The 27,544-nt window shown below is 43.6% G+C and overlaps 1 protein-coding gene across 1 annotated transcript; it reads right to left on the bottom strand.

Annotated features, from left to right (window-relative positions):
- Positions 1-461: 461 nt before the first annotated feature.
- Positions 462-27,522, bottom strand: LOC139294699 (SEC14-like protein 1). Its single transcript, XM_070916635.1, has 16 exons — positions 27,463-27,522; positions 25,811-25,900; positions 11,000-11,149; positions 10,626-10,757; positions 8,801-8,929; positions 8,098-8,368; positions 7,668-7,777; positions 7,162-7,351; positions 6,503-6,591; positions 6,157-6,227; positions 5,054-5,225; positions 4,669-4,803; positions 4,366-4,500; positions 3,460-3,711; positions 3,152-3,330; positions 462-1,166 (listed from the first exon to the last, which is right to left on the bottom strand). The coding sequence occupies exons 2-16, from the start codon at positions 25,871-25,873 to the stop codon at positions 1,061-1,063; spliced, it is 2,184 nt and encodes a 727-aa protein (XP_070772736.1). The 5' UTR covers positions 25,874-25,900; positions 27,463-27,522; the 3' UTR covers positions 462-1,060.
- Positions 27,523-27,544: the final 22 nt, after the last annotated feature.

The raw sequence follows: 27,544 nt of genomic DNA, 5'->3' as shown, positions 1-27,544 counted from the left end.
ATCTGCTATCAGCTCCCATGATCCTCCACGAACATCTTAATGATAAATAGAAATATATTTCACACAGTAGAAAGTCAAACTTGTGTTATTGCTTGTAGCGGATTACTTCGCTAAGACTCAGACCCAGGTCAAAATATTCAAATGCTTTTCAAGGTGTGATAAAGCCCTCGTGAGACGGACGGGTGAGGTTTGCCACGTGAGACAACAGAGTAAGTGACAGAAAGCTCACACGGCCACAGGAAAATAATATTCCGATATTTCCCCCGTGGACTGGCTACTTCGCTGACACCATCTGCGTAGTCGTGATTCAGTAAGCTCCACCCACTTCCGCAGCTCCATGCGGTTTGAAAAACAAATCATTTGCGTGTGACATTCGACCCAGGTCTAGTTAAGAGTTCCCCCCCGCCCACCCACAGTTGACCTATAAACAACTCACCAGATTGAAGAAACCCCTCTGGTAATATGGCAAACACTGGAAATTTTTGCATGTCATCAAACACCCGTGTGTGTGCGTGTGTGTGTGTGTGTGTTTATATGGTGGTGTTTATATGTAACAGCACATCCAGTCTTTCAGCGAGCGCACATGAATGAGGTATGTGTCGTCTCAGTGCTGTGTATGTGGGTGTGGATGGAAATGCATATATGTAACAGCGCCTCCAGTGTCTTCATCCGGCCCCGTAGCTCCCAGGATGAGAATATATTGCTTCTTCCAGCTTCTTCCAGTTCATCTCATGAACTTTAACTTTCCACCCGGCACAGGACGCCACGCAAACAAACATTCTGCCAATGCTCGGATTCAAACTGCTGCCCAGCAGAGATGCCAGGCACAAAAAATATATGACCTTTGTGCAAAAATCAGCCCTTTATAATTGTACACAGTCTCAGTTTTTTTTTCTTTTTGCCTCAGATTTTTTTTTTTTAATTCTTTGTCTTCTGTTTGTGCAAGCATGCTTCAGTCCAAAGACAACGGGGAAGGGCAGGAGGAGAGTTGGCCTCAGTGTTGATGGTAAGGGCAGTGGAGGGGGGTGGGGGGGTTATTGAAGTCCACAGCTTCCAGTTTCTACCTGGAGATCATCGAGCTGGACTGGGATTGACTGGAGGAGGTGGTGGCGGCGCTGAGCTGAGAGAAACCGCTGTGGCTCGACTCCAGGCTGGTCATCGAACCCCTGAGGTGAGAGAGAGAGAACACGTGAGCGGACACAAACCTCACAACTCTGCAGGTCACGTCACATGTTAGCAACACCTAAGCGGCCGCAGTCTGCCGGTGACTAGCTGGATGCATTCTGTGTGCACGACTCATGATGCAGAACCCATGCAGCCAGATCAAACCTACAGGAGGAAAATGAATTCACTCTGTGCGGTGCACACACAACGCTCAGGCTTTGCCAAAGGCAGCAACAACCAACGGTGTCAGGTAGAAAAGGGCTGATGTGTGAGAGGGTATCAAAATGCCAAAGTCATTGCTTGTTCTGGTAAAGTATGTTTTGTTTGAAGCTTTAAAAATGACATACAAATATCATAATACTTTAAAAAGGTCAAGTGTGACAATTTCTCACAATAACTTAATATACAACTTGAAAGGTTATCAAGCCTAACGCTCTTTTTCAGGTTGGAGCTACAGGCTGTGAACAGTAATTAGGCTGCCACTCAAAACACTCAAAATCGATACTGGATTCAGATTGGATGAAATGCTAAAACCATGACCCTAAAAGCCTAAAAAGGATTAGTAGACTCTATGGTCTTTGTTAGTCCACGAGTACATCTAATGTTTAAATTCTTAAGTAATGGCCTTGTTAACTCAGTTTGGCCCTTGCCTCTTATGCATACTGTTTGTATTTGAGAAATGTATTGCTATTATTAGCAGTAGTGCTAATAACAATAGACTATTTTCTGCTGCTTTTTTATTTTTTTTTATTAACCAATTCATTCAAAAACATTCATCTAAGTTTCCAATGTGACCGACAGTACAAAACTCAAAAACACTCAATTTGGAATGATATAAAAACAGCAAAAACAACAACATCTGAGAAGCTGGAACCAGATGTGTCAACCAAAACATCCTGTTAAATACTACTGGAATGAGTTAGATGGTGATCTCAAGTCAGTTTTAGAAGCCGATTCAAAATGAAACTGCAGGTGCACTGAGACCAAAGTGAAATTCAGTAAGTTGGTAGTACAAAGGGATGAGTGCAGAGAAACAACTACAAATGCAAAGAAATGTCTCTGTAAGGATACAAGTCTGTGTGTGTGTGTGTGTGTGTGTGTGTGTGTGTGTGTGTGTGTGTGTGTGTGGATGTGGATGTGTGGATGTACAGCAGCTGAGCACTAGTGTGCTGAACTTGACCCAGTCAAGGATTCTGATATTGTTAGTCATGCAGGCAGGGTGACTGAATGCCTTTCTACAGTGTCAACAAAGCAACGACATCCTGTTAGCCAACGCTAACAAAAGCCATGAGCGCCAACAGATGCAAACAAGCGTCTCTGTGCGGCGTCAGAAGCATGACTGCCATGGAGGGGGCCGTTCAAATTAGCAGCGGTGATGATGAGCTAGTGCTAAAGGAGAAAGGGGCAAACACTGAGCCACTTACAGACTCTGCACATCACAGCAAGCCGTTCTTCACAGGAAGAAGACAGAGCAGCAGGAGGGGGAGGGGGGGGGGGGAGTGGGTTGTGAGCAATAGAAAAGGAGCGGATTGGGCAGAAAAGGCTGGATTAAAAAGGAGTCTCTGAGAGAGGGAAGCATCCTCATTTCAAAACTCTGGGTCATAGTGTCATTTTAGCAACTTTACAGAATGAAATCATCCAAATATCAAATGTCATAAGTGGCACTATGTGGTAGGTTGCAGAGGGGGAAAACTGCAAGAAGGCAGGAGTGATAAATGAGCAATCATAAAAGGAATCATGTTTGAACTTAAAATTATCACAACATCATGGTATAACATCAGAAAACAGCAACAATATGGACACATACATAATACACTTCACGTATATAGCATGGACACAGATGTATGTCTCCGTCTTTCACACACACACACACACACACACACACACACACACACACACACACACACACACACACACACACACACACACACACACACACACACACACACACACACACACACACACACACACTCTCAGAGTTACTTACCTAAAGTCCTCAGAGCCCAACACCTCAGTGTAGTACATGACTTTGCACTTGTGCGAGGAGACCTGCAGGGTGGCCAGCACGTCGTCCACCCGGGGCAGGTTGGTGGCCGAGCAGGCCGGCATGTTGTGGAACTTCCACTGGAGGATATAGAAACCTGGCCACCGGGTAATATGGGAGCCCTGAGGACAGAACACATTCATAGTACAGACCATGTCAAAGACTGACAAGCACAAACGACCCATAAAATATATTTCAACAAACAAATGTTGGGACCAACACCATCAGCTCATGATCCTCAGGAACCTCACCTGCACGCTCTCGCCCTCCTTGCAGGAGAGCGGGGACTCCACCATGCTGTAATCTTGCCCCAGCGTCCACGACTTGTCGATAAGCTGGACATTGTTGCCTCCTGGGGAGGTGATGCCGTGGGCTCCCAGGGGGTCCTTGCGCGGCGGCTGGGGGGCCCGCTTGGAGTGGTAGATGTTGAAAACCACGTCGCCTTTGCACATGTCAAAGTCCCAGGTGATGACTGAGGAGGCGTCAATGATCTCAATCAGAAGCTGGTTGGGGAGGAGAGGAGGGAGGGATGACGGATGGGACAAGACATGGGAAGAAATTGGAATTAAGAAATGTTTCAGGAGAGAAACACAAGAACTAAACCAAAGTTAAGAAAAATATTTTATCTCTCTCTTTAGCTCTTATTTTTCTTCACACACATCCTTTCTTGGATGCCAAAGCACTATGGCTGTGACCATTCCTAACAATGGTGTACTTGAGGAACTGAATCTCATACTCTTAGCTCCATATTGAAGCACAAGCTAAATGTGGCAAAATAAAAGACACCATCTGAGACAAAGAGCAGCAGGAGAAAACTGTGAACATCTGTTTGTGAGGTTATGAGCTCATTAACATGAAATCAAATCCGTGACGATGCATCTCTCCCTTTGGTATAAATGATGTAACATGATTAACTGCATGTCACTGCAGGCAGATTATGTTTCACAGCCATGCCACATTAGTTCCACATCTGAATTTTTAAAAAAAACACTGAGAAGTCATCTGCCACATACGACCACTAGATGGCAGAACTGTCAACAAAACCTCCATCAGAGACGTCATGCCGCTCTCTGTTGTCCTGCCCTACATATTCATTTAAAACATCACCACAGGCTTTTCCATCTTCTCTTCTCACTGTGCTCTATGTTAAGCCTCACCTCGTGGGGAGCTCCCTTGAAGACGCTGGCGCTTTGGTAGATCGTCTCGGTCCACAGGCGAACGTCTTCGTTCTCGAGCTCCTCAGCTGTGCGGTACATCGACTTGGGAACCAGGCCGCCTTCTGGTACCTCACACTGTAGAGAAAAAGGCATGCATGTACACGCATGCGCATAAACAAAAACACACACACATGGAACTGGGTCAGTGAAGGAGATCCCAATGTGGGGGGCGTCATGCTCCAGAAAGTTCATATTCAGAAATAAATGATAACCTGAGAGCTTAAATGCTCATCAGACACTCACCATACACTCTCCTCCCAGGAAGTCAGGGATGATCTCCTTGTCTATGTAGTCCACCAGCCCTCCAGGACCCTGGTAGTCATTGCCTGCGTAGATGAGGAACTTCTTGCGGGTGTTTTCATCAATGAACGGGCTCACCTAAGGGCAGAGGCACATGTTTGAATTTACAGCAGCAACAAGAGCAGCGCAGAATGTGTGTGTTTGGTGTGGTTGTACACTGAGCTGCCAGTTTGTTAACGGGGATGTCTTCAGTCAATGCTACTGTTATTTTGAAGGCCGTAGTGCGGTTTTAGTGCGCCGTGATATATTCATATTCATGATGTCTCCATGTATGGAAATGAGGGTGGACCTCACAGTAGTTTGGGCTAGTAAGTATCCTGGTTCTCACCAGCGTCCACAGGACAGGGAAAACTCTAGGAGCTCTCAAGATAAGCAGCCGTCCCAGAGTCTCTGGGTAGTTGGCCTCCACGACCTCAATGATCCTCAGCAGCGCCTTGACTCCTGGTCGCCACAGGTGACGCATGTTCAGCCCCTCCAGATCTACCAGACACGTCCAGCAGCTTCAGAAGAGGAAGAGAGAGGATTAGAGTGTGGATAAACGCACGCCACAAACACACACACACACACACACACACACACACACACACACACACACACACACACACACACACACACACACACACACACACACACACACACACACACACACAACACAACTCTTTCTGGCACTTAGCACCTGTCACCCTGAAGTGCAGCTTAAGTGGTGAAGAAGGCAACGCCTGCTAATTCTGGACCCCCCCCCCCCCCCCCCCCACAGCTTCCCTTTCCCTCTGCCTGTGCTGGCCGAGGGCTGTGACGTGACAGCCATTCATAGTTCACATGCCTTCCTGCATGGCTCTTATCCCAGCCACCTCCTCCGGTTTGAGGGGGCCGACAGATGACAGATACCATCGCTGTTCCCTCCCTCTCACTCTCTCCAGCGACATCTGCATCTGTGACTCAGAGAAGAGCCTCTGGCATTCTTTCCATTTTGGGGGAGATAATACTCCTCCGGAACTGTGTCCAGACTACAACTGCTGAACTGAATCAGCTAGCTTGTATGCTGCTTGGTGGTCAAAAAAGAACCCTAACCTTTTCATCTTTTCCTATTAATCCTGCGTTTCTATTGATCTGCGACCACATTTAATGCTTTGACTATACTTTTACAGAGAAATTAGCATTGATCTAGGGCTCCAAGTGATGATTACCTTCATCAACGATTAATATTTAGATTCTTTTTTGATTTATCCTTGTTGATTTATTGTCAGGACATCAGGAGGTTGAACTCTGACCTCTGTATATTCTTGTATTCTTGGGCTTGTCTGGAACACTGTCCTCTGTGAAGTACAAGTGCTTATTTTGACTCTTACTCTAATTAGTATTCTAGCTTTTTTAGCCATAATAGTATGCCTTCTCTTTTCAGCTCTACATTGATCTGTACTGAAGGTTTACCTGATGGGCCGCCCAAACACCTTGGTGTTCTCCTCACAGCGTCTCAGACCCTCCTCATTAATAGACAGCACCTAAAATGACACAAGATGAACTCAGTGGTCTATTGCAATCTACCATTACAAGCATTTGGCTCTCACGCTCGTAACCCGAGCAACATTAAAAATAAGCAGACTATTTATACATGTACTGTCCTATATACATCCTGATGTTAATACACTTGTCAGGACATGCCAGTGTACATTAAGTCCCTAACCTCTAATCCAACCACCTACTGCCTGACCTATAAACGTATCGACCTACATTGATACACGCGTGCTTGAAGTGTGTTGTGACTTGTGTTACATACGTGTCTGAGCAGAGACTCCTCCCCGAGAGCACGGACAAGCCCTTTGGTGTCCATCTGGCCCAACCTCAGGATGTACAAAGGACGACCATCTAGAGGAAGAAAACAAATATTTACATGACCCATCTAAATTCTACGAGGCTTCACGTTACATGGAGAGGTCTGCATAGTCTGTTCTGTTGTGTAAGACAATAAAGTGACTGTGTACACTGAGAACCACTTTCATGTTTTGTCCCGGTTGATCCCATACAGATACTTGTGGAAAGATTGAAATGAGAAGATTAACTGTTCCCTGTTGTGGGAACATGAAAGCCATTTAAACGATTTGATTTAAATGGCTTAAATTTGATTTACACTGTCAACAGTCACTCTCTGTTCTAAACAAGGCATTCACAGCATGCAACAAAACGAATCATTTGTTTGTGAGAGTGTGTAAGCTATTTGGGTAACAAAGTAGTGCTGACAAACCGGCCTCATGTTTAATTCACTTGCATGGCTGTAGGCTGTGGGTTGCTAAGAATGTGTGTGTCAAAGTGTATGCTGAGTGTTTGCGTATGCATGCTAACTGTGAGATTGCGGCATGTGTAAATGTTCAACCGTCTCTGAGTATGGCTGTAGATGTGAGCAGTTTTTGTTTTTCCCTGAGTGCACAGACTGGTTACCTCTGTCATGGTGGTGCCAGCCCCCGGTGTAGTAGTCCTGGAGGACCTGTGGTGAGCTCCAGGTTTCCAGCAGGTAGTCCACCTGGTGCTGCTTCCTCCAGGTCAGCGACTGGCATAGGATCTCCCGCGCCTTGTCCATGTTGAAGTCCCTGGCACGCAAGAAACGCAGTATGTGCTCGTCCTTAGGGATCTGGAAAGTAAGGCGAGAGCGTTTAGCTGCACTGGATTTGTGAAGGAATTACTGAAAATACTACAAAAGAACAACACCTCTTTTAACTTTCACAACACTGTCAATAGCTTCATTTAAATAGACCATTGGTATTGCAGCAAACAGCAGGTCAGTTAGCCATATTAGCATGTAAAAAGTAGCTGGTAGCTGTCAGACTAAACATTGAAAATCTACTACAACCTAACCTCTGCAGATGTCCCTGACAACGACTACATTTGGAGGTGGAGAGTAAGTCTTCCATTTGACCTAAAAATGTTTCGTTTTACTCCATTATTACCTTTCCCTTGTGCGTCTCCTGCAGCCATTTGCGAAGTCTGATCAGACAGCTCTCCTGCAGGGGGGTCAGGTCGCCTAGGTAACGCTTGATATAGTCTGCATCCAACTTGTCTGCAACACAAAAACAGAACACCTCCAATGAACATAATTCAGTCAACACACTTCACTGTGAATTAATGTGACCTTTAATGAAACGGTGTCAATCCAAGACCTGTCAAAATCAGTTCAACTACCTTTTATAGAATTCATTTCTCATTTTGCTGTCAAATGTGCATGCCCTCCATAATTAATGAGGCCTTGCTTTCATTGCTTTTGCTGTAAACGCATCCTTGTTCTACTCTGTATTAAATTTTAAGTAGCACTGTTAAGATTTAGAGCAGAATAAAAAAGATATTCACTGTTATAAATTAAACATTCAAGTGGGAGCAGACCTTCAGGTGTACCAGCCAGGATCTCTGTTAGGTCTGCCTGAAGTGCGCTGCTGTCCTGCTTGGCGTCCTGAGAGGTGGCGTCCTTGGTGTCGGTGGGCTGCGGGATAGAAACGGCGGGCGTGACTGCGAGTTCGGGGAGAACGAGTGGGCTGGTGGAGAGGCTGGTGGGCCGCGGGAGAGGCAGGGGGTGGGAGGAGGGAGTCCAGCGTGGCACGTGGGTGATCCCCTCATCCTCTAGCTCCTTCAGGTAGAACTCTATGATTTCTTTTCCCTGTGAGGAAGACAAGTGAAGAAAATAATTAGCTGAAGAGGCTGTGAACTGAGGGGAATTAAGATTTAACAGAAGAATTTGGAATACAGGCCAACAATGATAAGATATCTTCATATGTATTCATCAGATAATGGAAACAGATAAAGGAATGCATTCAACATTGTCCACATCCATCTTAAATGAAGGCAGATGACTCACTGGGTCCACAGTAGAAGACCCCTGTCCACTCAAAGAGATTATACAAGCTTATTTGTGCCATTGCAGCATGAGATGGACTGACTCACTCACTCATGCTCCAGAAACCTCTTAACTTCATAGTCCCGCATAATCCACAAAAATACCCATTATGTGGTATTCTGCAAAATCTGTTGTGAAATTGTGTTTCTGTACAAAGGAAACATGTGCAATGATTATTTCTACAGACACACACACCTTTTTGATACTGCTGGCGTACTGCTTCATGGCAATCTTTTCCACGGTGCTCTCAAAGCCAAAGAAGGACTTGATGTCCAGGCTGGCGGTCTGCTCAAAACACGTCCAGTCCTCATTTTCCGGGTGAACCTGTACCAACACAATAATATAATGTATACACATGCAGACACAAGATGACCAGGTTGCTATGGTAACCACACACCCAGCTTCACTAGATGATGACGCGCGCAGAGAGCAATTTTCACACTGTGCACTGCGAGTGGGTGAGTGTGTGTCAGTCTGTCCATGTAAAATTAGCCAGCCCTTTACACATGAACAGTTTGGAGCTAAAAAGGACAGCACGCAAGGACACACATTTTTCTGCGTGGTGTAAAGGTTATGACAATCATTTTCCATCCATCTTTCTAGCACTGCTATGGCAACTTTACGGGGGTGGTGCTTGAGACGAAAAAAAATGTTCATTTTGGGGTATTCTATGTATATTTTATAGGGATGTCCCAAGCCAATCCTGGGGATAAAGCAGATCAAAAAAAAAAAAAAAAGAGAGAGAGTGTGTGAATGTGAAAAATGATTTGGTAGTACTGGGGATGTCTGTTCTGACGCCACACAGCACACAGAACATTCAGGTAAAAAGGACAAATGGCGGCGTTGGCAGATCGTATCAGCTTTAACTAATCACCGTTAATACCGTGAGTGACTTGATGGAACGCCAAAATTAAATGTGTCTGTTGTGGGCTCCAACAACGTGGCAGGTCTTCTCTCTAGCTGATCGCACTGCTACTTCAAGTTGAACTTTCATTCATATCATGTCAATAATCTAAGCTCATCTACTTTATAGTTTTGAATCAGGACCTTCAGTATTTGGGCCAAGAAGCTAGTGAAAAAAAATAAGGTGTGCCTTATTACCTGTTATTTCAATCTGTCAGATACTTATATTTGCCTAAGTGTTGATTAAATAAGTATCGGGTCGGATATATGTATCTGCAGATGCTAAATATTACAGGACTCGACTCGGGGTCAGGCCAAAAAACGGGACATTTAACAAATAATTTAAATCCATTTTGATTCGAGCTACAACATCATTACATTTGGAAGTCGAGAGTTTGATGCTTTCTGAAGGTACTGTGCTGGTAGCTTCATTACCCTTGGCTACCAAAATATTTAAGCTTTAGCCAGGTCCATTAGCTCTATCTAATTGAGCTGTCCATCCTGCTTACTGTTAGTGTGGTGTGCTAAAGCACCCAATAAAAACCTCTGTGTGGCCTTGGACCTAAAATTAGCACTCTAGTTGGTTGGAGGCTAATACGATGTGCTTGACCTCATTAACTCAGAGCATATCCATTCATGAATAGGCAGATCTGAAGTCAGAGTTAAGCATGCAGCGCACGGAAGTGGGGCAGAGAGAAAAGGGACGATACTCTGGTTTCAGATCAGTACTTGAGAGCGTTCGGCCAGAATGCGAGAGGGCTGAATAATTCACACAGGAAGATGGGCTGAGATAGCTAGCAACATGCTCCGTGCTAGTCTAAACATGGCTTTCTCTGCGGGGAAGCAGGGAGGAGATTAGAGCAGGCACAAACATTAACATGAGTGTGAACAGCAGCTTTACAGAGAGTGTGCATATGTGTTCTCATTTGTCTGTGAGAATATAGACGTGTGGTTCTGTATAACTCAATGAGTTGAGCATGTCACAAAAACTGCCAGGGTCAGGGCTTGATTTCCTCTCCCGGGCCATCTGTACTACAAATATACACATTTGTGCGTTATAAGCTGCTTTTGGACAACAGCCTGCACTACACGGCACAGGGGTGTGTCTTATACTGACCGAATAGCAGCAGGTCTCATGGATGATGACCCTGTTGGAGAAAGTCTCGTTATGAGACTCGATGTGAAGTGTCCTCTCTTTGCGGTTCAGTGTGTTTTTCTGGATGAAGTAGACATAGTCCACACCTGCAATCTGCAAACCACACGCACACACACCCCAACCAACAAGTCATGTTACAAGACACTAAACTGAAATGACACACCAAAATTAAAAACAGAGCTAAAAATGAACACACTCAAAATTATTACATTGTTTGCTAGAAAACAAACTTGTCAACTGATGAGAAAATGATGTAATACTCTCAAGCAGTGATAAAGAGTTGGTAGAATCACAATAACCACAATGCATTGTTGACTATCTGATGTGTGACATACCCTTTTGAGCAGGCGCGGGGCGTCAACATCCAGGGCACAGCGGCGCTCAACCCTTTGGGTGGAACCGTCCTCGCTGGTCTCCTCTTCCACCACGTCACTTGCCACAAACATGGGGATAAGGTGGCAGGTGGGGAACCGGCGCTCATACGCCTGAAAGAGGAAGGGGGAGGGGGTAAGTGAAGTAGAAGGAAAAGAATAGGTGTCCAGTATCATCTCTCTACATGCTGTACAGAGGGTTGACAATACACTTTCAAGAGTTGTTGCAAGGAGTACATTTTTAATCTACTTCCTAAACATGGTATTTTGGTGTAGGGCTCTGACATTTTCAGCCTTTGGATAATATTCCATTCAGAAAGGCTATGCTGATTGAAAGGCTCAGGATAAAGTCAGCTTAAAGAATACCACACAGCTACAACGGGGTCATGTAATGCCAGTTTATATAAACTTCATTAGAAAAAGGTTCACGTATTCTCCAAGAATGCAAGTATTGAGCTAAGAGGGACTGAAGAATCTGAATAGGTGGGCAGAGAATAGCTCTATGCAGCAAACAAGCGAGAGGCCAAACAAAAGCGCCTTCAACTTTGCACCGTTCCAAACTTCTCACTCGAGCTAAGCCAGCAGAGAATGGCCCAGACTCAACTAAAGCACTTTTTAATTGCTTTACAAACAAACGGCTCAATACAAAATTTGAGCCGCCGTGCCCAAGGGCAACACCATGTCTCCAAATGATGTGTTCTCATAAATGCTCTTGTGCAGAGGCCAGCCAGCTGTTATGCAATTGGGCCTTGGCTGGCACAACGTGCGGCAGCAGCACCCGTGTCTTCCTTTTCTTTATCGCCTCCATTCTCCCATCTTGGATCCGAGAGGCGTGGTTGCGAAACTGGCAAGTCTAAAGACCTGTAAACCCAGTGATGTTCATGATAACATGTGCTGGAGATGGCCAAGGTTAGTCATAACACTGAGCCCGTCTGAGCCTTTTATGTCATGTATCCTCGCTGCATAAACCAACAGGATATTTCCTCATTTCTTTAACAGCTTGTGAAACTCCAGCCTGAAACTTAAATCTCCAGGATATGAATGAATGCATTTATCTAAGAGTGAATGAGCGAATGAGTGAATGATGGCGATGAAAAAAAAGGAACAGGGAAGCAAAGACAGACATTAAGAAGGACAAGGGAAACTACCGAGATGTGGGGAATGTGGCAGTGCAATCCCATCAGTTGCAAATCTACTACTTCATCAACAGGGACGTAGACTGGAAACATACAGTGTGCCTGAAAGTAACAGTGCCTGCAGAGACAAGACTGTGCGAGATCAACTGAAAGAGCGAGTGCTGCTCACGAGACTTTTGAGGTCGGCTGAGTTAGCGTCAGCTGAGTCTCGCTGATAAAGGAGCTGTGTTCTACGGAGCACAGATGACCCATATGTCTTTGAGCTCCTGTGAAAACCATGAGAACAGATAAAGATAAAGATAAAGCTTAAAACTCAACAGGGCTGAACAGAAAGCTGAACTTAGATAACTGAACCAGAGCCACAAGATTGCTCTATTTGCATATCAGTGTCAATATACATTTTAACTCTTTATGGCTCGTTCGGACAAAAATGCATTTCCACATAAAGAGACAAACACAAGAGCAGGTTTAGACCGTTGTTCTGTGTCTGAGTGGGCAGTCAGTAGGGTTCAGCAGCTCATGGCATACCGCTGCCAGCGCCACTCAGCTGCCCACTGTCCACTGACTGAGTGAATGCTGAGCTCTGTTTTTCTGCCCTGATGCTCTGGAACACTGGGCGCGGGCTTTGTACTGCCGTCAGCACAACAGCACTGACTGTAAACATCAGTTTCACCCCTTAAAAACAACCATACGTCAACAACAAACTCAACCACAAATGTCATGTGCCGTCAACAACGCCACTACTTTTCACCCAAACAACAGGCTTACATACTGTACAAAAACATAGGGGTTTACTTTACACGACACAGTGGAGCACTTACAGGAACAAAAACAACTTTGTCAGAGCCTTGTTCTGCTTCACGAAAAAAACACAGCTTTTTGCTGCCACTGTTTTAGTGTAAAAAACAGGAAAGAGGAAGGTCATGATACCGGGTTATTCCTCAAAAAGGGAATGTAAGGGCATGCAACTAGGCTCCACTGTTGGTTTTTAAAAACACACACAGACCCAATGCGGTCACATCTGATCATCTGACTGACTTTTGTACTAAATATGACACAAATGATGACAGTGAACTGCTATAAATTTTAAAACTATAATTAACAAGCTTGCACTTCTCTGTCCTACTAATTTATTCACATCAATCTCTGAATCAAACCGACAACTGCGCTGTGCAATTTGTCTATGAAGTGCTGGATTACAGGCGTCTGTGTCTCAGATTAATTTCTTGGCCCTTTGACTCGCACCTCCTGCAGTTTACATAAGAACTTGTTTTAGTCAACAAACCACTACAGTTCATCCAGGATGTGTCAACTAGCCTCTAACAGGATCTAGTCTACATTCATCTGATGCTAAAGCTCTATAAAAACTTTCCTTCAGTCCAACGTCATGTTATGGTGTGTTCTCAAGACATGACTCACAACACACAGCTAAATGTGAGTAACACAACAGTCAATATTCGGGTCATTTGGCATTTATCCAAGTAATTACTCAGGTCTACTGTGGCCTACAATTTAATGTTGGCAAACAGTGTGGATGTGTTTAACACTTTAAGAATATTCCACTAAGACTTCTTTTCATTACGGTCTCATCTTCCCCACTATCACAGAGAGAAATGGTGCTGATAACTTGGGGATTAGGATAGAGTCCTAGAATCTGCTGATGAGTCTATTGAATTCAACACTAGATAATGGATTCAACATTACATAACACTGCCAACAATAAACGGTGTACTTGACACCTGTGATGCTCTAGTCACTTCATCCAACATCCAAACAGGCCAAAAGCAGCTGAAGCAGCAGTTTAATAACTAACATCCACCTGCCCTGTGGTCAGTCTTTGGGATAAGGAGCAGGCATTGATGACACATCAGCCCAAACAGACATGGTAACCAAACACCACCACAGTTAATATTCATTTGTCCTTTCCTGCAACGCTTGGAGCACACGAGACAGTAAAAAAAAAAATACATAACAAAACAAATCCTATCCAAGTTTCCAGGCTAGCTGAAACAACTGTGTGTTTGTGAGAAAGACTGCAAGAACATCGTTCTCCAGTCTCCATGGTGACAGGACGTGTTCGGACACACCTCGACTGGCCAAGCCATGAGTAGGGGTTCCTGGAATTTGGCTGGAGTTTTATGTGCCTTCCAGGGGCAAAAAACAATACATGGTTACTTAATCCCTTCCTGCATACACAGAAAACATTTTCCCGTTGGACAACAGGCAATGTGGACAAGGTCACGGGTATGGAAAACAAGACCTATTTTGCTCAGGAAGGGAGATTCAGGAAATCCATGAGTTCCGAGGGGATACATAATATATTTTAAGACTACAAAGGGCTGCATGCTGCATGGTGCATGCATGTGTGTGCATAACGTACTACTGGGAAAGAAAACAACAGTGCTGGCAGGCAGCCCAGCCATTATCTGGCTTGATCTTATGCCATAAAAAAAAAAACTTAAATACATAAATATATCTTCGAGCACGGTCCAAACAAATACAGGAAAAAGAGTTCTCTAGGACAAACCTTTTTCAAATTTTCAGTCAAATTTTTGAAGTTTGAGTGTGGCACCTCTGCAGCAATCACAACACTTTTCTAAAAGAAATGCCAAACATTCCCTGGTTCCAGCTTCTCAAATGTGAGGATTTGCTGCTTTTTTCTGTTTTATATCAGAATCCCATACACCCAGAGATATTAGAGGGAAAGACACCCGCAATGAACGGTAAACACATTTATATCGTCTCACAGTATGTTTCATTAAATTTCCCAACCCTAATGTCGACACAGATGGAGAAACTCAAGCCATAAGCTTCAAAATATTTTAGTAACATTCATATCAAGCAACAGCAAAGCAGTATGAGTTTGAATTAGACATGTCAGAAGTTGACCTGGTTTTGCTTTTAAAGGCTGAGAACCTCTAGTATCTGGTAGCAGTATCACTTTATTCGCCAACTATAGTGAAAGTGCAGAAACACTTACTGGTAACAATGGTGCGGGGTCATATTGATAGTGACAACACAAGTAACAATAAATGCAGGCATACAAGGTAAAGGAACTGACATTTACGGGAAAGAGGAAGTGCAACAATAGAATTTATTAAGAATTCGGCATTTACTGTGGACACATTAAGCATTCTGTCACTGCACATTCAGGTGACATGACTGTGGTAAGAGAAGGGAGGTGATGCAAGTCCACCAATGCATTGCAATATGGTACCACGGAATTGGTTGGAAGAAAAGTAAGAAACACCCTCACCCGAAGGCAAAGCTGTTGTAGCATAGCAACAGCTCTGATGCAACGTTTCTATCAATTTACAGCTGTTCACAAGAACTAGAAGGAGCATGAACTGACATGATGGTGAGTGTTCTGGTATATCACGTTTAATACAGCTTTCACATGAATTTCAGTCACACAACCAAAAACAAAATACCACAAACACACAAGGCTACTCTTTTATCTTTGATAATTCCATTTGCTTATCTAATCAATCCTTAAAGTGAGATGAGAGTCAACCTGGTGTGGGTAAGACGAAAACCCTTGGCTTGTAGGACCTGGGACCAACACTCTGGTACCGAGGAAGTTGGAAGTGTGCTCCGGTCAGTGTCACATCTCTGGAGCTTATGAAAATGCTTGTGTAACAGAGACAACAGCCACTCACAGGTCAGCCTCTGCTATTTTTATCAGCTGGCTGGGAGAGCAGGAACATTGTGGTCTGAGGTGGGTGTGGGGGGGGGGGGCACTTTTAAGATTAAGATATGCAGTTTAGAGGTGTTGATTGCTGGCTCCCTTCCCTAAGCATTCAGAGGAAATCCCCAAGAAGAAGAGTGACTGACTACAGTGTTGTATGAGAAACACTTGACATGTTCTGTTCAGAAGTTCAATCAATTAAATGCCTTTTTAAGACAAACAAACGAGTCAGGATGACTTACACATTTGGTGTCAGTTATAAGCCAGTGGCATGGTTATATAGTACACAGAGGGGATACCAGCATGTGTCCGCACTAAAACACACACATTTCCTTTGAAACATTTCAGTTTCTTTCAGTGTCTCACACATGCAGCCACACTGATAAATGAGGCCCACTGTCAGACAACCAACAACAGGCTCCATTAATCTGGAGTGCTGCCACACTCCAGGCTTTCTCTGAAGCTGCTCTTTGATATTTCCTCTTAAAAAAGGGCCCAATAAATACAAACCACCCTTGACGTCAAACACAAACAAAACCGGCTTTGAGCGAGTGCTGCTGGCAGAGGTGTGACGTCATTTAGCCAATGTTTGGTGGCAAAAATCATTACCAGTTCCCACCCATCACCTCAGGCAATCTGACCAGTGACTAGCCGAGTCACATTTGTATTTTTGTTGGGCATGCCAATAATTATTTGGGCTGACTGGGTCATGTTCGCCAAATAAGGATGTTAGGCTGTCTGGTGGACAATCGCGGTCACAGGAGCATTTGATAGACTGTCAGGCCGACAGATTAGTGATCCACTCCTGGATCCCATTGAGCAGCAGCAGGATGTGCCCATGCTGCCAAATGACAGATAAAGTCACTTTCATTCATGAGACAGGTTGTCGCAGACTCTGAAAAGAATGACGCACAAGACCTTGCTGGCATCTGTTTACATCATTTGATGTGAATAGGTAATAGAGAATAGAGGTATAGAGGACGGCATATGGTTTTCATTTCAGAGAGCAAAGCTATAAACTCCAAACTAGGTCATCGACGAGGATGGTGGGGGGGGGGGGGGTGTTACTGAGCAGGCAGCTTGAAAATTCTGTGTTTCTTCTGATTCAAATGCACAAAAAAAATCCCACTAGTGTTAAGTGGTTACTGAAGATATCTTGCAGGCATCGATTAAGACAGGCTACACTGGTTTATCGGGGTACTAGTGATGATCAGGAATAAGGAAAAGTTTCATCCTTGTAATAGTGAAACAAAGGAGAGAAATCTTTACCACAAGCTCTGTCATTGGGTTTCATTTCCTTTCCTCACATTTCATCTACTTGACTACTACAGTTTCTCCAGAAATGTCTGGGTAATCCAATCCTTACACCAAAACCATTGCAAAACTGTAATTTAATACCCGAGTATGAGATACATTTCTAAAATTCAATCACTTGAAAATAAGCTTGATTAAAGACCACAACAGTTTATGAGACTGTGCCTTTAATAATAGGAGTCATTGTTCCACTTCAGCATAGGCTGAGTAGGGATGCAAATTTGAAAGCTTTTAATATTTTATTTAAACAGCTGACATAGGTCATTTCTACTGCACAGCCCAAAGAAATAAGGTATTTGGATGACAAATAATCAATCAGAAATAAAGAATCATACAAGAAAATGCTTTCACAAAGACTCCTGCTCCCGCTCCACCTGACATTATTCAACAAATGACTGAGTTAAATTCATAGAAAGACTAAAACATCATTTTGCTCCATCTTTTACCTCATACATTTTTAATCAATCAATGCCGAACAGTGATTGGTTGACCATCATGTTATCACTAACATTTACAGTCTTATGTATCCATGCCATGGTTTTGGGGGCCCGAACAATAGCAGTAGGTTTGGTTGAAGTTTGGTCCATCAGGCTTTTCAACACTACGACCCATGACACTTTTTGAATGAATATGTACAGACGGAGCATTTGAATAGGGAGCGGCTCACGCGAGCCCAAGTAGGTGAAACCACTCTTGGGAAAAGACGTTCCACGTCCCTGTTTTCTTTACCTGGGCCGACCAGTTAAACAGCTTTACACTGCAATGCCAAAGGGATTCTGTGGATACAGCCTCTGGTGTTGATATAGTAGTCGTACTAATGTATTTGTAGGGTGCTCAACATAGTATTTGACATACTTAAGCATACTTAAAAGGTTTTGAGCGGCTGTCACATCTGAAGAGAGAGAAATTAAAATGTAGGTGAGTGTGACAGAGAAGGTTCGTCCTGGCAAATCAGGTTTAATCAAAGCACTACCTGATGAAACGTTTCTCCACCCATCTGAGCTTAGGTGTAGACTGGATAAAGAACAAGCTCCTGATTGAACAGATGCAACAATAGGGCCTTTGGTCTCAGCATGCCATACCACCCACTTCTCTCCTTCCAGTGATCTCACTGCTACAGTGTGCATTGTAATGGCAGAACTGCCTGGAACTACCAACCAGGAGAGAGAAGGGGAACGGATTTGCAGAGTACACAGAACTTATATAAATGCAAGATCCTAAATATTTGGTGGGCCATGCGATATGCTAAACTGTAGTGCTAGGTTATGCATGCATGATTGGATGTGTGTGTGCACCAGAGAACAGCAAGCAGCAGGATGGCCATCTGTGGGCTATCAGAACGTCATCACAGTAAGAACAAGAAATGCTGAACTATATACATTTTTGCTAGTGTAGGGCTTACGGAGACAACTCTGTCCGCTCATTAAAAAAAAACAGAGGAACTGCTGAGTCAATGATGCTCCCAAATGATGAAATGGAACGACATCTGAAGACACATTTCGGTGGGATTCGATTGCATTTTATCAAATCTGAATCTAGTACGGAATCTGCTTGTGGAATATGAAACCTTTCCAGTCCGTTATTAAATTAAATTTTCACCAAAACAGAACAAACAAAAATAGAAATAAAAGACAACACCTGTTTCTGAATTCTAGTTTAAAAAAGGAAAATAAGCAATACATCCAAAATTCAAAATATGAATATATAAATATGTGACTGGGCATTTTATGAGATGTGTCAACCACTTTGGCAGTCTACTGAAACCTTAAATTCCATCCATTTGAAGTTAAACATTGTAGTATAAATGACCGTAATGTGAACATATTATCTTTTAAAACACTCAAGATTATCTACTCTGACAGCTCTCTACACAGGACCAAAACCACTGCATGTAAGTCTATGAGAACTCCTCATCCTTTTACAGGAAACTGCAACATTACTGATAACCTGTTTTACAGTAAGGGAGGGGTGCTGGCAATGCATATTCACTGCCTGTTCTGCCACCCTTATTATAACATTCAATTATTTTATTGACTGTGAGGAGCCTCTTATTGGTTTCAGTAAATTTCCAGGAAATCTTGAGATAATAAACAATTGACAACTGAGGGGAGAGGGGGGACAGGGTAACTGGTGACTTCTGATCACTGCTCTTCAGATCACCAGAGTATGGGGTGTATGTGAGAATGCGTACAGGGAACAGATGCAGCATATAATAAGGAAGGATAAGACAACTCCGTCATAGTAAGCTTCAACTCTGTCTGCTCATTAAAAAATATACAGGGACTTATTATACAGTATATAATAAGGACGGATAAGACAGCTGCCTCATATCAAAAATCTGACGGTTTGTAGGAAAATAATTTTTGCATATTATTTTTTTGCCTTTAATTGCATTAAAAAAAACAAAAAACAAACCTAGCCTTTTACAAATGTTGAAAGCGAGAAGAAAGAGCAGACAAAACATGGCAGCAAGCATACTCATACAAGCAAAGTCTGTCACAGTATACTGTACACATTCCTATTAACATCATATAGCTGCCGCATAGCTCTGAGTCACTATCCATTGCCACGCTGTAGCATGACTGCATTGTAAAATACGCTAAAGGGTCACTGTGTAAGAGTATGTGCGTACACATTGATCTGTGTCTAGCAGAGCGAAGCAGAGTGGGGGGGGGGAGCTGTTGGGGCGGCATCTCGACCTTGCAGCAGGAAAGAGGGTGAATGAGTGTCCTGGTGATCAGTGAATGAAGTCAGCTCTAGAATTTTCTCATAGGCTCCGATAGTCACATGGTGGTGGTGGTGGTACAGTCCTTTATTAATGCCGTTTGAAGCAGCACACTGGCCGATAAGCTCCTCTCCCCGTGGCAGGCCATAACTCTTCGCTGTTTTTGGCAAACAGCGTCGAGCTGAGTAAGTGAATTACACACTGCAGGCAAAGCTCTGACAGATTCATTCAGAAGAGTGGACGGAAAGTCTCTGAATCAGAACAGACAGGTGCAATGCTGAGAAAAGCGCACGTCAACAGCTAAATCAGCAAACATTTCAGTGGAGCAGGAGTACTAAATTGCCGTCTTGATATTAAATCTCCCTTGAGGAGCTCTGTCTAAATAACTAGTATGAATGAAGTATAATCAGGTTTCGTTCCATTTGTCTGTGCTCTCTTTCAATGGACCGCGTTGCCATGCCAAAAACAGATCGTGTGAATTGATAAAATGACCCCATTTCTCTGTTCAGGCAAGGCTGACATAAAAAGGTGACTCTCGGCTTGTATAAGTACACGCATCTTGACCTGAAACCACTACATGATATGAGCGACAGACAAGCCACCGGCTCACAGACGGATTAAAACAATAGAATAACGCGCGGGATGCTTTGGCGCCAGAGAATTGGGCTGCAAAAGCCTTAACCAGACCTGGCCATAAGTGGGTCAGGACATGGTGGGACAGGATGTCGCCCTGGCAGGGTAGCTCTGCGCTTAGCCAGGCTAGACAGAGGGAAGGGGGACAGCGGGATGAGCCAAGTTTAGAAACACTGGCTCGGCAGTAAACAGGCACCAACAATGTTTTGGCGATCCGACACTTGGAAGAACGTGCTGGGGATGATCCACATATAGACAGTTATAAGAGGCACAAGGAGCTCAAAGTAGTTCATGGTGCAAAAGAAGACTGAATTAGTAGACTGTGCAGGATCTGAGCCCCCAAGTGCAGCAGCAAAAACTAATCTATTTGCAGAAAACCCAAACCTGGTACCATGAAACATTTCATCATCAACAATATATCTTTTCTTCAACTCTTTCTTCTCTGTAGCATGACAAACGTGAGCTCTGCTGCCTTAAAACAGCTGGGTTTTGGTGGCGTTCTATAACCAACCAACAGGCAAAATAGACACAGATACACATCTACTGGACGCATTTACTTCCTTGAATACAGTTTCTGTTTTGCATGACGGGCTCTCAGATTGACTTTTCCTGTAGTCAGCCATGACCTGGGTCACTTTCAAATGCCTGGCTGACAGAAGATATTACATGAAAATGAGGTCAGAGCAGCAGCATAAGACACAGTAGGGACAGCAACCAAATGCCAAACTGGGATTTATGGTTTTCCAAGACATGACACAGAGCAAGTTAAACACAGTAACAACACAACAAGATGAGGTCCTCTTCCAGCTATCACAGGTGTGCATGTGATGTGGACTCATCTGATTGGGCTGGTCGAGGTTTTTGTTAAAACACCTGTTTCTTTCACCAGCAAAAACACCTTGTGCATACACAATTACTGAACCGTGACACAGAGCGGTTCATTCAGCCCTGGATTATGGGAAACAATCATTTTCAGTAATACATTGAGGCTATTAATGAGCCTTTGGTAACAACTTATTATTGAGCAAACAACAGGTTCCAGACAGTCTGAGGAGGAGGTGTGTGCAGTGCACTCTTTCACACTTTGGCAAACAGAGTGTGTGGGCCCCACGAAAAGGGAAACACTGAAATTCAGAGTCTCTGAAGTCGCACAGTTACAGAGGCTACTGTGTTGGCAGGCCGATCTTAGCCTCAAAAAGGGGCTAACAGTGTCTGGGTCACTCTGCCTCTCCCTTTCGTTCCCTTTTGTCTGTCTTCTTGTGGAATTTCTGTTCAGACCTCTAAGTTATATTTATCCCTACTCCATATCCTCATCTTTTAGCCAATTCCTTTTATTTTGTGTTCTCTAGTTACTAAACCATGTTTGTAATACTTTTGAGTCCGTTTCTCTACATTACAAGGGTTTACTAACCGATGACACATTTCTATTTCAAGACAATTCAGCTTGCTTTAAAAACATTTAGTATCTAAAGCATATGTACTCGTTTGTATTGCTGCCACTGATAAACAGGATTTAGTCACTAAGAAGGAAACGTCCCCTGTTGTTGATGGTGCCAACAAGTCCAGCAGGCATTACATTAGTATGGCACATCCTGTTCTTCCCCCTGTAGAAACTCTACTGGGACAGGGGCAGGACCAAAGAGCTTTGTCCTCGTGGATTAGCTACAGACCCATACGTTTCCATGGAGCAGGTTAGGCTACGATAGGCTAGGACTCACTTAATACCCTCTCTCTGCAGCATGCGTACTAATCTGGGAGTTGAGGGACTTTAGGGATAGTTACTGTCTTTTATGCTCAACTAGTACAGTCTCAAGTTAGCAGTTATTTACTATTCCAGGGTCAGCCAGTTTTTTTTATTCCTCTTGTGGCTACTGAAGTCATTCTTCATCTGTGGACGTGTTCCAGAAGCAACCGTCCCTTCAGGCCTGAAACAACAGTGAGAGGGATATTGTGTTGTGCTTTTGACATTCCTATGTGACTCCCCAAGGATAGACTAGAGGCTCTGAGACTGGACTGCTGTGATAACAACAGCAACAGCATCGACTACATTTCCTGTTATTGAGATGCGGCAGCAGACGCAAGGGACTGCTGTGGCGGAGGGTGATTTTTAAAAAAATAAACTACTGCTGTACTTCCTTACTTCAGTGATACTCCAAACCCCTCAACAACAAAAAACACATGGGTGTTTGTGCGCTCAAACACACGCAGTCAGCTTTTGTTGGTACACAGTCACCAATGGGCACAGCTGTCAGAAAGAATGAGACTGCTGTTGACTGAGTTAACTCTATCTACAAGTAACAGAGTTTCCTGTGTGGGTACATACTGAAGGCACCGTGGTGTGCGTTTCACTCTGGCGCCATTCTAACATAGTCAGTACTTTCAGGAGCTGGCCTCTTAAGTGACATACAATCCTCAGCATCAAGCGTTTCTACAATAAATCACTTAGTGGAACATTACAACAGCATCTTTAATTAAGTGACATGTCTAGTCCTGTCAAGTGTATTTGTACAGAGCTTAATCACTGTTGCAATCTCAAAGTGCTTCACAATACCCGCAGGCCAAAATCAAGACAAGTACAGCGACACCAGCCAATGATACAAGGGTTAGTTTCCAATGTATTTTCTTGCTTTATTATGTCCAGATTGTGGCACGCAAAGGTAACATCATTCTAAAGCATAAACTCTATTGCCATTAAAGTCAATGCCAGATGAAATGTGTTTGGAGAAAGTGTGTCAGATTTGTTGCAGTCAAAAGTACAGTTAGCAAAACCATCATATTGGACTTTCAACTGCCAAGGAGAGTGTCAAATCTGCCAAAAAGCTCTCAACAATGGGAATACTGAGAATACCATACCGTGTTCAAACAGTAACCACTGCAGAACAAAAACAGCTGCAGGGCATCTGAGATCCAAGCTGGACTTATGCAACAGTACATTTAAGCCACAGCGGTGTTAGCCAGAGGTTGAAATACTTGGATAGCACCTGTCAGTGGGCCGAGTGGCTCACTGAGTGAAGAGAGGCTGTAATTCATCTAGACTAAAATAATGCATTTAAAAGGTTTTAACGCAGGAATGTAGAGCCTTGGTTCCTACCCTCAGAAGAGTAAATGGGTATTTCAAGGAACTGACACAATCCAAACAACAGAGTCAAGTGGAGAGAGAACACCAAATTCCTCAAAGCAAAATGTCAAATATAATCCCCCCAACAGACGAAAGGGAGAAGTCTCTGACAGAGGAACTGAAGGGAGGAAGAACAAGGCTGAACTAAGCGACGGCCCAATATAGTGATGTGCATATTACTTGGAACTACTCTGCATAATGCCTAGGCCCTCCCTGCACAATATGATGCACAATATGATACTTATACACAGTGAAAAGTGAAAGTGGTCTTGGCATAAAGACATTGCTTCTTGTTAACACAGTAGAGAAACACTGTATCAATACTTTGTGATGGTTTCCCACAAACGCAGTATGTTGTTACACTACTATGCTGCAATGGCAACAGACCTGCTATAGAGGAAGCGAGAGAGGAGAGATTTCACTGGGTTTTCAATATATAAAAAAAAAAAAAGAGCCGGCAAGTGTTGTGACGCACCATTAAGCAAGTCTGCTCTGCAGTGTCTGCAAAAATACTCGCTGCAGAGAAATGTCACAAGAAGGGAAAAGAATCCAAATGCACCAAACCCAGCTTTAAACTGACCCAAATTTACATTTTAGCGACTCATTAGCTCAAATATTCACTACAGATTCAGACTGCATTGCTTGTGTCATAACCATTATATCATGCAACACAAAGTAAACATTTTTTCTGCGTCCAACTTTCAACATCCATCTTATCCGTCGCTGCCCTAGTTTAAAAAAAACACCCAGGGCTACTCCATTAGTTTTCAAAAAGTAAGCCTGTCCCATCTACAAAACACCCATCAGGTGGGTCACCTCCAGCTTACAAATCATTGTAAGTCTGCTTTGCTATCATCACTATTCCCCCCTTCGGCTGCATGTGGACACCCAGGTGTAGGTACCAGCCTTCTATTTATAGCCGTCTGTTTGCCCGGTGCTCAATCCAGCCTGTGCTAAGGAGATTTAGTCTTCCTCCATCCTCTTTCTTGCCCGTGTAGAAAGCTGATTTCCATTTAAAGAAAACAGCACCTGTCTAGAACCTGGGGCGCTAAAAACACATGACAGGTTGTTGAAAGGAAGAAATACCCAACTAACGTCCTGGCGATCAGAGGCCATTTAAATGAATAAAGCAGGAATAGCCATAGGTCACTGAAGTTATCAGCACAGCAATAAAGCACCTTTGACTAGTTAAGACTGGCTGAAATCGCTGGTTGTATAATCAGGCCAGGATGGTGCAGGAGTGCACTAACACCACATTACTGACAAACAGCAGCTGAGGTCAAAACATCGCAGAGAAAACCATCCATCCTCAATCCATCCAGTGTGCGATTACAGTCCTTAGCCTATATACTATAGCTTGTTAATCTTTTCGTTAACACTGTATTTAAAACGACTAGATCTCACTTACACAAAGTGTGAAAATATATAGAACATTTCTTCCAGACCCAGTGTTGTCACGAAACTACAGTAGGAAGAGACACCCATCTCCTGTCCTACAGACTGACTACCACCTTCGCATGGCAAATTAAAATGGGAAATTAACAAACGTTCCAAAATGTAGAAAGAGAGGGCATAGACAGCAGTAGGAACGCTGGCCATTAAAAAAAATAGCAAAAAGAAAGGAGAGGGACATGCAAATTCACAGTCTCTCTCTGCACTCAAGACAGGCACTCATGCTCGAAAGTGAACAAAAGCATGCAGCAAGGCAGTCGCTAAAAGCCATGCAAGGCGCTGAATTTTTTACACTGCAAATGGACTACCACCACCAAGTCTGCGGTGGAACCTCTGTTTGACATAACAGCACAGTCGTATATATGTTGCTGCAGGTCCTGCAGAACACAAGCACAACATTGGCAGCAGTGGAATTCAGATTTTATCTATCTAACCTGGGCAGCCAACTAGTGCCTATGTATGGGAAACGCTAACTCAAATTAGCCATGGACATTTGAATGGGGATGTGGGAACATGCACTGCAGTTTGCCTTCAGCAACAACATTTTGAATCTGTGAGCAAATCGCATGGAATGTGTGTAATTCAATGACTACCTTCTGAGGGTGACCTCTGGAGCGCCCACCCACCAGCATTACATAATTTTGCATTTATGGCATGAAATATTCATGTGAACAGAGGGTTGGCTGCGAATACAGGTAAAGACACTTACCTCCATCACCAGCTCAAAGGGATGCTTGTACACCCGCACAGGTGACTGGTACTTCTGCACCATGATGGGGATTACAGTAACACCAACAACCTGAACAGAAATATGAATAAACCAATCAGAAAAGAGAGAATAAGCTAAGATCACAGGCATTTGTGAAAGAAAGAAAAGCTGAGATGTAGGGCTGCGTTTCATTCAATCTTGGCATCATCACAGTAACTGTATGCTGAGTGCCAAAATGACAGCATTATAGCTGCATCTGGCCCTACAACAGGAGACTCTGCTTGTAATTAAGTAAAGGTGTGTTTTGGCTGACCGCTTGACTGATGCCAGGTGCTTGTGTGTGTGTGTGTGTGTGTGTGTGTGTGTTGGCCAGCAGCCCTAAGCCGTGTATAGTGATGGGTTGCAGAAGGGAGCTCTCCTGAGCCGTGACCGAGGATCTCACTGATCAATGGATGCAGCATTTCCCGCTCATTTATCAAACAGGGACTGTACCACTGCAAACTACTGGGGATATAACTAAGCCAAGTCCATCTACTGGCCCTGCAGAAGCTCAGGTCTCAGCTACACACGACAACACTGCACAGGACAATGAAAAAAGACCCAGGTGCTGTTCATTCTTTAGAGCGTAAACAGCTCATTCCACATGCGTTGGAGCAGAGGCTACAGAACAGGATGAGACTGAATAAAAACATAGATCACTTTATATGAACATTAATAGCTATAAGACAAATGCACGTGTGTTTGAATGAAAACCAAAAAAAAAAAACAGAATGTGGTGTAAAGACACAGATTCTGCTTACTCCGGGGAATTTAAAAAGGAGTGCTAAGTGCTGCTTGAAGTTCATGTTCTATGTTTGGTCAGCATGCTGTTACATGTCTGTAACTCCTGCTATGCAGTGATGGGAACATGGCTGCAAGGAGGGGTGTGAGCTACCATCCCAGCACTACTTACAGAGGGATCAGGGCAGGCAGACTAAGAATAACAAAGCTAGGGCAGACAGAACACAAACAGGTCGCCATAGTATTCCTCTCTAAACAACACATATCTAACGATGGCAACTGCAATACATAATTACCGTCATGCTTCAGGATCTGTCAGCAACTTCAAGGACACGTCAGAACAAAACAATGACTTAATTCACGTGTTAATTAAGAGACTTCAGGTGACACACTTTTAACCACACCATTCAGCAGTTTGTCCCTCTCTCTGAAAACCTGGTCATGTCTAACTGACTATGAAACTATATAGTTATCATGTACGTATAACTTCCATTTCGGGGTACAGTTTTCTCATGCTTTCGTATTGGATCAGGAATTCAACTCCTTGTTTTGATTTTCTGTGAATTGCTTTGATGTCCGTGTGACAGAACTCGGCTGTAACGTTTTTACAGTGTTAACCGAACCACGCCTGGAAAAATGACATGTTTTTAATATCCAAATGTAAAGTTAGTGGTTAAAAATGTAAAATGAAACTCAATAACAGATATTGATATTTAAACACACCCGGCTTGACAGTGGTTAACGTTTGCCACGCCGACTTGTTAACGTTAGCTTACAAACGTTAGCTATTAGAGACTAGCCCGCACGCTAGCGCTAACTTTACACATCGCTGTCAACTATGTAACATATTAAATCTTATAACTGGTGCTTACCGATGAATCAAACAAGTAAAGAAATCTGGGCTGGCTGAGTTTGGTTAGTCGTTGTTTCTTCTGAAAGGGCTATCCGAGTAAA

Source organism: Enoplosus armatus, chromosome 2 (genome assembly GCF_043641665.1).
Source record: "Enoplosus armatus isolate fEnoArm2 chromosome 2, fEnoArm2.hap1, whole genome shotgun sequence".
NCBI classification, from domain to species: domain Eukaryota; kingdom Metazoa; phylum Chordata; class Actinopteri; order Centrarchiformes; family Enoplosidae; genus Enoplosus; species Enoplosus armatus.
This window is presented reverse-complemented; position numbering and strand designations above follow the sequence as displayed.

Bases quoted from the DNA above. Each gene is read 5' to 3' on its own strand.
- LOC139294699 (XM_070916635.1), bottom strand. From the start codon at position 25,873: ATGGTGCAGAAGTACCAGTCACCTGTGCGGGTGTACAAGCATCCCTTT. The intron at 6,228-6,502 runs GTATGTAACACA...GTGTCATTTTAG, and splicing joins AGGAGTCTCTGCTCAGACAC to GTGCTGTCTATTAATGAGGA. The intron at 5,226-6,156 runs GTAAACCTTCAG...CCTCTTCTGAAG, and splicing joins GTGTTTGGGCGGCCCATCAG to CTGCTGGACGTGTCTGGTAG.